At 36.0% G+C, this 10,223-nt stretch overlaps 2 protein-coding genes across 2 annotated transcripts in view; one reads left to right on the top strand and one right to left on the bottom strand.

Moving 5' to 3' along the window:
- The window catches only part of LOC111049388 (pentatricopeptide repeat-containing protein 1, mitochondrial-like), a 40,727-nt gene extending 36,920 nt beyond the window's left edge, over positions 1-3,807 (bottom strand). Inside the window, exons 1-3 of the mRNA XM_039429722.1 lie at positions 3,523-3,807; positions 1,971-2,404; positions 504-644 (exon numbers count right to left, since the gene is read on the bottom strand). Coding sequence (XP_039285656.1) covers positions 504-644; positions 1,971-2,387 — 558 coding nt within the window. The 5' untranslated portion in view covers positions 2,388-2,404; positions 3,523-3,807. The remainder of the gene's footprint in view (positions 1-503; positions 645-1,970; positions 2,405-3,522) is intronic.
- Positions 3,808-3,856: 49 nt separating this feature from the next.
- LOC111049392 (alcohol dehydrogenase class-3) lies at positions 3,857-9,011 on the top strand. Its single transcript, XM_022335441.2, has 2 exons — positions 3,857-4,064; positions 7,232-9,011. Exon 2 carries the CDS (start codon positions 7,241-7,243, stop codon positions 8,372-8,374), a length of 1,134 nt encoding a protein of 377 aa, XP_022191133.2. The 5' UTR covers positions 3,857-4,064; positions 7,232-7,240; the 3' UTR covers positions 8,375-9,011.
- Positions 9,012-10,223: the final 1,212 nt, after the last annotated feature.

The raw sequence follows: 10,223 nt of genomic DNA on the forward strand, positions 1-10,223 counted from the left end.
TTTTCAATACCAACCGCTACTGCCCTGAAGGTTATGTTCCACCTCTCCACATAACCATGTTTAGGAAAGCATAATTTATCCTTGTTAAATTTTGTTTTCAGTTTATCAGAAATTGACAATGGTGTAATAACCGAGACCGGTCTTTCTAAGTATCAATAAATCTGTGTTTTTTTGACGATTTCTTAGTCTTTTTCATTTAATTTATTAAATTTCATAATTTAGGAAATTCAACTTGCAGAACAGTTTGAGATTTCATCAAATTCATCAATTTAGAAGTTTGGAGAACATAAAGGAAAGAATAATATAGACATGGCAAGCTCGATGAGATATTAGAAAAAGGAGTAAAAAAAAGTAAAGTAGGCCTACTGTATTTCATAATTTTTGTAAAATACATAGAATCTCTGTAACATAGAATGAAAAATCACCACCACCCCAGGCCTAATCATTACCACACAAGGTTTGAACAAACAAATATAATAAAACAGAAAAATGACTGGTCCTACCTTATTGAAGAGTTGAAAAGCTTTCTTAGTGTTTCCAAATCCAGCACATGCCGATATCAGAAGATTGTAAATGTATCTATCTGGTTCAACTTTGTCCTCCTTGAGCATTCTTGTTTCAAGCACATCAATAGCATTACCCAACTGGAAAAACACGAATAAAATTGTAGTAATTCAAACAACGATCCATCTCATGCATTATTAAAAGATCTTCAAAGCTCTAAATATATTTAGAGAAAATATTTAAACTATGAACTGATTATAGACTGAATCATGTTTCATTAGGATCTTTGACTAATATCAAACTGTCGAATGTCACGATCTCGAACTTTATTCGTAAACTTGACTGACAAAAATTTTTCATTTATTTACACTAACAATATTGTTTCCAGTCTCAAGCACATTTCAACACAACTTTATTATTGAATGGAAGGTCACAGGATATTATTGCTTACGAAAGCAATAAACAAAAGTCACAGGATATTATTGCTTAAGAAAGCAATGGACAAAATAGTAAGTTACATGAAAAAATAAATGAGTTTAATTAGTTTCAAAATCAAAATAGAAAAAGGATATTCAGTTAAAATTTTAGTTCTTTGGTGAGGTATCTGTTAATTGGATTGGAAGGATACGGAGGCCAGTCTCAATTGATATAAGAGTTTCAAAGTAGTTATTAGAAACTTCATTTGAGAGATGAAAGCAATAATTAGAAAAAGTTGGGAAGATAATTTGTATTTTTTGTTGATTTCACACTTTTTAAAAATTGAAAGAATTGTTTAAATATGTAAGTGGTTGGGCCCAATCTTCAGCAGGCAAGGAGTATTAAGGTACTCCTAGCCTGCTGAATATGGGGCCCAACACCTTGGAACGCGTTAAGACTTGATAAGTGAGTTGAAATTATAGAAATCAAAGTAACCTCTTTCCAACTTTATTTTATTCCTCGCAACATGTTTCGACTTATAATGTAATTTGCATGTAGATGACACTTGATAATGACATTATTAGTCGGAGCTTGTCGTGAAAAAAATAAAGTTGAACATTTTTAAATGTTCAATTTTTACATAAATATGGTACGAGTAGCCCATACCAAAAAAGTGAAGTTGAAATTACTAATCACTTTTTGCTATTAGAAAAAACGACTAGCAGTCAGATATCTGACTGCTGACTTATCTGACTGCTAGTCTTTTTTTCTAATAGCAAAAAGTGATTAATAATAAGCAGTTCATGATGGAAAACAACTTTGAAGATTTGAAATTACTATTGTGAAAGTGGAAGGAGAGCTTCCTAAACTTCAGTAATTACCAATAGTTAAAGTCAGGATGAAAACCTTGGGAGAAATTGAAAAAATACCGTTTTAAGCAGATTTCAATAGTTTTTACCTTAAATACGGCATTAGCCACAATACATAAACTTTATTAGCATATAAATATAAAGTTTATCTACTTGATTATTATAAGTCTTTGAGCTTACCTTCTTCCTTTCTAGGAATTTCTTCATAATTTTTGCATACTGATTGATCGTCAACCTCTTCTTTTTGTTAATAACCTGCTCTTCAACATCGCCTTCCTCTGCAGGCAGTTTATCAACAAAATCGAATCTTGTACCAAAATCACTGGACAGATCACCAAATACATCAGGATCATGGTCAGCCCTTACTTGCAAATCTTCCAGTGGTTTGGGTTTATGCTTTGATTCGGAGAACTTATTGATTCTCTCCTCACTACTTTTGAATTTCGTATGCACTGAACTGTATTGTTGTAGCTGATTATTTTTAAAGTAACGGGTTAGATCTGTTACTGACACAAGTCGCATGATATCACTTCTAAAAGATGAACGGAGAAATAATCTGGTCAACATCTTTTGACTTGAGAATGCCATGCTATGCATATTCAACGTTTCAAAATCTGAAAAAAGATTGGTAAATCACATTTTAGTTCAGAGATTAGAATCAAAAATAAAAATGCGTCGTTAGCAAACTAGGTAGACTACTGATTGGAATGTCTTTTACAATATTTTTGTCGATTCCAAAAATCGAACCCAATGTAAGTATTCTCTGAAATTTTTGGCTGAAAATTTCAAGGGCGAGAGTTCAATCTTTTCGTTGTCTTAGAATTTGTTCTGTTAATCTATAGTAGTTGTAATTTATTGCGTTTTTTATCCATAAAATGTTTTCGGGGCAAACCAAGAGATGAAAAAATGAATACACTTGAACCGTTAAAAGTGTAATTGAAATATTACTCTGAGAGTCCAAATGAATTACCAAAGCGTATAAAACTTATTCAACAAGGATAAACCGGGAGAAAAATATTGATGTTGAATCTGAACCAGTGATAATTTTTGTGGCATTCATTTATTTTTGTTTTGCAGGATATGTCTACCTAAGTGATAAAATGAGATGATTAAACATCAATAGATGGCAGGATTCAATTTAAAAATAATTATTAAAATATATTAATCATCACGAAGTTATCATTAAGAAGTTACTTGATCGCAGATCCAAGCCAACTAAGAGGACAAATTAAGTATAGAAAAAAAGACACCACATACCAGTACAGGCAAATTGAATAAAACATAGCCTATAATTAAATGACTGATTCCACTCCGTCAACCTAGAACTTATTTGATAGATCGTTTTTACATTTCTAGTTGTTGGCAAACATTTATCGTTCGACACTCAGAATTGATCTCTGATTAACTGATAATGAGTGCCTGACAATCGAAATGAGTAAAAACGACCTATCGGAGGAAATTCTGGAGGTCTGAAGAAATCGTTAAGTGTAAAAACGGCCAATACAGGCCATGCTATAAATTTAAAGCAAATCATTGAGCGTTCGTAGAGGAAAAATACTATTCCCTAATAATTAGTTGAGAAGTTCAAATTATTATTAGTAGGTCTTTTACTTTAGTCATTCCTAAATTGTTTGACAGAGTTAATTTTGGACATTTAAAAACGAATGACTGGACCTCACTCAACTTATACTTGGATACAATTTGTGTGTATTAGATTATAAGTTATACTTACATTATTCCAAGAGCACAGAACTGATTAACATAAATAATTTATGAAATTGTCTCTGCCGGTACACAAGAGTTAGATAGGTAACTTACATTACTTCTAAATTATGACAAAAATAGTGACTACTAAACAACTTTTAAAATTAGAATTCATAAGGAACAGAATATTGAAAATAATTCTTTAATATCTGTGATTTCATGATCAACTGGTTTAAATGTAAGAAAGTAATGAAATATTACTGAGGTTCATGCATTGCATTGAGTAATATTTGAGGTTATGTTATTTTCATTTTGCAGGTTTGCGGCGAACCCATAGTGCCTTGTGGGAGCGAAAGTCAGCTGTTCGCTTTCACACAGTGATCACGTTTACAGCTGTTTTCTAATCATCTGCATTCTGCTTTGTTCTTCTGTTTCTCCAATATAAAAATTTTGTCAGCTCATTTTAGTTTTGGCAAATAATTTTTTATTCTCAACTTTTACTTTATCAGCCTTGCCTTGTGATTTTAGGCCTATACTGAGTTACCGGTATTTCAATACTGACTGATCTAAGTAAGTATAAGCATGAATAAACTGCCAACTAAACGTTGACTGTGAAAGCATAAATTTTATCATGACTGCCGGCATAGTATTTAACGTAGGAACTATTTTCTGTAAAATCTTGGAAAATTCTCTGGTAATCATACTCCAAATCTATAAGAATTCCAAATATTATTTGTTTACATACAGAAATATGAATATCTTTTTAATTATTCTTCAAATAGCAAGATTTAAGAATCATCTATTTTTCTCAATTTATAATTACGCGTAGTTTACAATAAATTAGGCCTGTTTCGTGTATTACCATAGCCACCTTTATGGCCCGCCGCAAAGTAGACCCATGATAATCCACGAAAAGCAACCCACGCCGTGGGACTTTCTGTAAACCATTGCTATAGAATTATTCATAATCAGCTGACAAGTGGATTATTCATTGCATGTATTATTATCATTACACAGATGTCTGGAGAAGCCTAGCAATGGTTTGCAGAACATCCCACGGCGTGGGTTGCTTTTCGTGGATTAGTGTGGGTCTACTTTGCGGCGGGCCTAATACTAGGTCCTGGCCTACGATATTGCAACGCCGCAGCGTAGGCCTTGAATATATATCTTGATTGGTGAAAAAGATTTAGAAAAATACCAGCTGATCTTTTTCACAAATCATGTATTACATTCTTGGCCTACACTGCGGCGACGTTGCAATATTGTAGGCTAGGGCCTTGTATTAGAGGTGGCTATCGTATTACAAGAGGACACCATTATGAGCTATGCTCGTATGAGGTATCTAAGTATATAAGGTATATAAGTCTAGAGGAGCAACAGGTGTCAACAGGACGCGGGGCATTAGTTCTCTTATTATTTATTACTCCAGGGACATCAGATTTTGGCAGCCGGCTAGTGTTTGTGTCGGCAGCCCGGCCACCGCTGGGACACCAGCATCGATGTCCCAGCCTGCGACACACGGACACAACTGGCGACTTTGTGGTGTCCTACTGGCAACCCAGCCTATAGTATCCTAATGTAATACGATAAGACCCGGTTGCACAAAAGACCAATCAGAGAAGGCTTTTTTGAAAAGACGGCTTCCCCGATTGTTTCTTGTGGAATTAACTATGATTAAAATTCAACCGGCACTAAGGCCGATTACAGAACTCGACCGACCGTCAGTGCGTATGTACCATCCTGACCGTACGCATCGATGAATCAATCAGTTTTACACATTCAGAGCTCGACCGACCGTCAGTGCGTATGCACCATCCTGACCATACATCAGTTTTTCTGACTCACAAAATGGACGCCTTTACAGATTGTTATTGCAGCTTATTATCTTCGTAAACGAAAGATTAAAAGACGTAGATATCAAGTTCACCCGATGGTCACCCAAAGAGCATTTCAAAGGAAATTTAGTACCATTATATACATCATTGCTTGGGGTGAAGATACATTTTTCAACTACCTCAGAATGTCCATCAGAAATTTTGATGAGTTATTTCGAGCTTGTATCACCATTGAGAATACTTGCAGTCACTTTAAGCTACGGATCAAATAAATGTAGATAATATTAATAATATATTATTTTTCAATAGAAAATTTAGAAATGTATAGAAAAACTCTGAATTCAAATATGACAATATTAATTGAATTCACTCATGAAAACTCTGAATTCAATATTAATGAATTCACAATATGACAATATTAATTGAATTCACTCATTATGCTATTCAATTCAATATCAGCTGATTGACGGGCAGAGGTGTCAGCACATTGGTTATGTTGCGATCGGGCTACTGATCAGTACACCTCTGAAAGCTTCTATTTGTTTCAATAGCGCGTCAGTCGACCGATGGAACGGATGCGCACGAGCTCGACCGATGTATAAAACGCATGGTCCTGACCGTGCGCGTGCGTGCCGTCAGTCCTGCTCTGTACGGATACATGGAATATCTACGGAAAAGACAAGCGCGACTGACGTACGAACTGACGGTCGGTCGAGCTCTGTAACCGGCCTAAGAGTATAAAAGTTTTGCGCTTTCCCAATCAAGGTGAAAGATGGTAATTGGGAGCACGGTGCTATTGGATCACGTTTTTTTTTTAATTTGAATAATGGTATTAATTATTATCTATCTACTATGTTGTTCCTACTGATTGGTGTAATCTAAGGTGACTCAAGAAATTATTCACATACGAGAAAAAAGGTTTTCGTTCTCTCATTTTCACTCTCGGAAAGAGTGGATTCATAATTTCTAATTCATTAACAGTTCAAATGGCGGCAGCATGAAATTTGAAAGTGGGATGCCTTTCAAGCTTATTTCTGTCGTGGAATTCAAAATTCCACTAAAGAGCTCAGAAAGTTTCACAGCCCTGTTCCCAATTAGGCCTACTCCAAGAAATTTACATCATAGGGCAATTGGGATCACGGCTTTTAGGGTAATAACCTGGAATCCAAGTTATTACCATTACAATTTAATCATTTTCCTTTAGCACCAAGATTTCTGAAGGTCATGTTACAAGAATTGAAAAATTTCAAAAACTATTCGAGTTAGAGGAGAAATAAAATTTTGCCCGGAGAGAGAACCTAATAAGCTATACCCCAATAGCTCCTGAATAGCACCGCATTGAGTTATAAATAAATCTAGAGTCGTGATTCCATTTGCACCATTTGATGGGGCGATTGGGATCAGTGACAGTACTTTTTTGAAAAATGTTGAATTAAAATATTGAAAAAAGTTATGCATAAAAAACATCTAAAAGTATAACATGGTTTTTTCAACATTTTCACAGCGTTATTTTAGTTGCTATGCCACTTCAAAGTTGAAGTATATGTTTTTCTGATCCCAATTGCCTAACCCCACTTGAAATAGATTTCAACTAGCAGTCTTTATCAACTTGGCACTTGTTTTAGCCAAGAGATTAGGCTACCTACTGCAAATTATCTGAATCGCAGGTAAAGAAGTTTCAATGCAACCAGACTATAATACTATGATAGAGAATAAATCCAAGTGTAGAACTAGCAATGCTTTAATCACGTTCTAGCATAAGATTGAATTAATAACTTTAAAATGGAAAACATACTTTTTCTTGTTTGTACACTTACAATATTATTATAACCTTTCCTGTTACAAATAGTTTTCTATCAGTAAGCGATTCAAAGAATTATATATTTTATTCTATTGTTTCAGGCAAAAACAATGGCCGAAACAAGTGGTAAAGTAATTCAGTGTCGTGCTGCAGTTGCTTGGGAGCAGAAGAAGCCACTCGTTTTGGAAACGATTGAGGTTGCGCCACCCAAGCAGGGAGAGGTGAGAATCAAGATCACCGACACCGCGCTCTGCCACACGGACGCCTACACTCTGAGCGGCGCAGATCCCGAGGGAAAGTTCCCCAGCGTCCTGGGCCATGAGGGTGCAGGCATCGTCGAGAGTGTCGGAGAAGGAGTCACGTCGTTCCAGCCGGGAGACCACGTGGTCCCCTTGTACATTCCGCAGTGCGGCGAGTGTAAGTTTTGCAAATCGCCCAAAACGAATCTATGCGGCAAAATCAGGACAACTCAAGGCCAAGGAGTGATGCCTGACGGTACGTCGCGGTTCACTTGCCGAGGAAAAACCTTGTATCACTTCATGGGTTGTTCCACTTTTAGTGAGTACACAGTGGTAGCTGAAATTTCATTGTGTAAGGTGGATGAGAAAGCCTCTCTGGGGAAAGTGTGTCTGTTGGGGTGTGGTGTTTCCACCGGCTACGGAGCTGCTCTAAATACAGCCAAAGTTGAAAAAGGTGCAACGTGTGCTATTTGGGGTTTGGGCGCTGTTGGATTAGCAGCTGCGTTAGGTTGTAGGGAAGCTGGCGCATCTCGTATCATAGGCGTCGATACTAACCCGGCCAAGTTTGAAGTTGCTAAGAAGTTTGGATGTACGGAGTTTGTGAACCCCAAAGACGTGAAATCGACGATCCAAGAGCACCTGATTGATGTGACCGATGGTGGGTTGGACTACACGTTCGAGTGTGTTGGCAATGTGATGACTATGCGGGCTGCCCTGGAGTCCTGCCACAAGGGCTGGGGAGTCTCCGTCATCATAGGGGTGGCTGGCGCAGGGCAGGAAATCAGCACCCGGCCCTTCCAGCTGGTGACCGGACGCACCTGGAAGGGCACCGCCTTTGGCGGCTGGAAGAGCAAGGACAGTGTTCCAAAACTCGTCAAACTCTACTTGGAAAACAAACTTCCTCTAGATGATTTTGTCAGTCATCAAATGGCGTTCGATAAAATCAATGAGGCATTCGAACTTCTGCATTCTGGACAGTGTATCAGGGTTGTTTTGAACTATTGAACATTGTTGAGAAAAAATCCATTCAACAAATAGTGTTTATATGTTTCTCAAAATAAATTATATAGTAATACATACACACAACTGCATACGTAGATATATAGACTGTTTCAATTTTAGTAAATGATTGAGCATATATTACTACTATTTTTGTAAACATTCAGCATTTATTATAATGAACCAAATATATATTATTTTTCAAAGAAGAAACTGTTTCATTAATTGGAAAACATTTTTACAAAAAATATCGATCGTCATGAGTAATAGCCTAGCCTAGACGTCTCAATTTTGTATGAAGTGAGGCATTGGAAATAATGATACATTAGGTATCATATTGCAAAAATTAAAATAAACTAGGTATTGAATAAAATAAAATCGAACGGAACTAGTTATGTGTTTGTGACAAGGATCCTCGATAAAGAATTAAGGCAATCAATTTCTCTAAAATATTTTTATTATAATCTATTCAAACAATCTTTGGTACATTACACTATGACGTCAGAATACATCTCAATATGCTTGAAAAATAACTATTATCAATAATTGAAAAATAAACTCTCAATGAACATACTTGGTCGATTGAAATTAATAACAAATAACTAGTCTACAAATATGAGAATATGCAATTATAAAGTGCAGTATAAAAGATTATGTTATTTTGGCTTCTTCTTGAAAAGATTAAAAAATGCATTCAAATTGCTCTCTGATGTACATTAGTTTCCTATAGGACTTAATTGATACCTACCATTTATCAATAAACAACAAAGTACGATGAAATCAGTCTCCATGAAGATAACGTTTATTAGTCTTCCCTGTCAGAGGAACAGTTTATCCTCAGTAGTATTGCTGATGCTATTTTCACGTTTCGAATCAAGCTGTCTCCAATTCTTTTTCCGCTTTCAACCTCATGATTAAATTTCGAGGATCTATAAATGTCTGCAAAAGTATTAAGAAACATAACAATTAAAGTACGGTAATGAATACGCAAATATTTATTAGTTGATCGAGTTTTTATCCAACTAGTCAATTGTTATTTTAAAATTGTTCGTGAAAAAGTTATTCAATTCAATAATTCTACTACAATATGAGTTGAATGTTATTACTACATTGAACAATTCATGAAATGTTTCAAAACAGTGTGAGCCGATCATTTCTCGTAGTCGTGAAGGCATCTTGTACCTTCACAGACTTCAAACCAAAGTAGGCTAGACATTTTTTTTAGAAAATGATTTTAATAGACAAAGTGACTTTTGAGATATTTCTACTTTCAATTTATAAGGTACTAGCCGTCAGGCTCGCTTCGCTCGCCATATCCGTCTAGCCAGGAGGCTCCGCCCCCTGGACCCCTGACTGGATCGTCCAAGAATGAGATCAGCAGGCTCGCTTCGCTCGCCTGCATTTTCCATTTGAGCATTTTTATCATATGTTAGGACAATCCAGTCGGGGGTCCAGACTAAACTTCTGGCTAAACGGATATGGCGAGCGAAGCGAGCCTGACGGCTAGTAATATAATATTCCCAGGATTGAAGTAGCAGTGCCCAATCAATTTTTCCGCGATAAATGCATTCAAATCTTCAACTTGGTGCCAACCTAACAAAGTCAACTCAACTTAATGCCAACCTGACAAAATTATTAATTTAGTTGCCAGTTAACAACTGTTTCGAAGAGGTACTCTATCCAGATTATAGTTCTATAGTAACATATGATATGAAAATTTCAATTATAATTAAGAGATTGGGAGAAAAAGAATATACATGCTAAAATACGAACTTTAAACCCTTAAAAACAACCCTTAGAGTTAAAATATTGCCAAAAGATTTCTTAGTGCGCCTCTAAGGGGCCAACTGAACAT

This window comes from Nilaparvata lugens, chromosome 5 (assembly GCF_014356525.2).
Source record: "Nilaparvata lugens isolate BPH chromosome 5, ASM1435652v1, whole genome shotgun sequence".
Lineage (NCBI taxonomy): Eukaryota > Metazoa > Arthropoda > Insecta > Hemiptera > Delphacidae > Nilaparvata > Nilaparvata lugens.

What these genes read in the sequence shown, in the direction of transcription:
- LOC111049392 (XM_022335441.2), top strand. Translation starts at nt 7,241, where the DNA reads ATGGCCGAAACAAGTGGTAAAGTAATTCAGTGTCGTGCTGCAGTTGCT.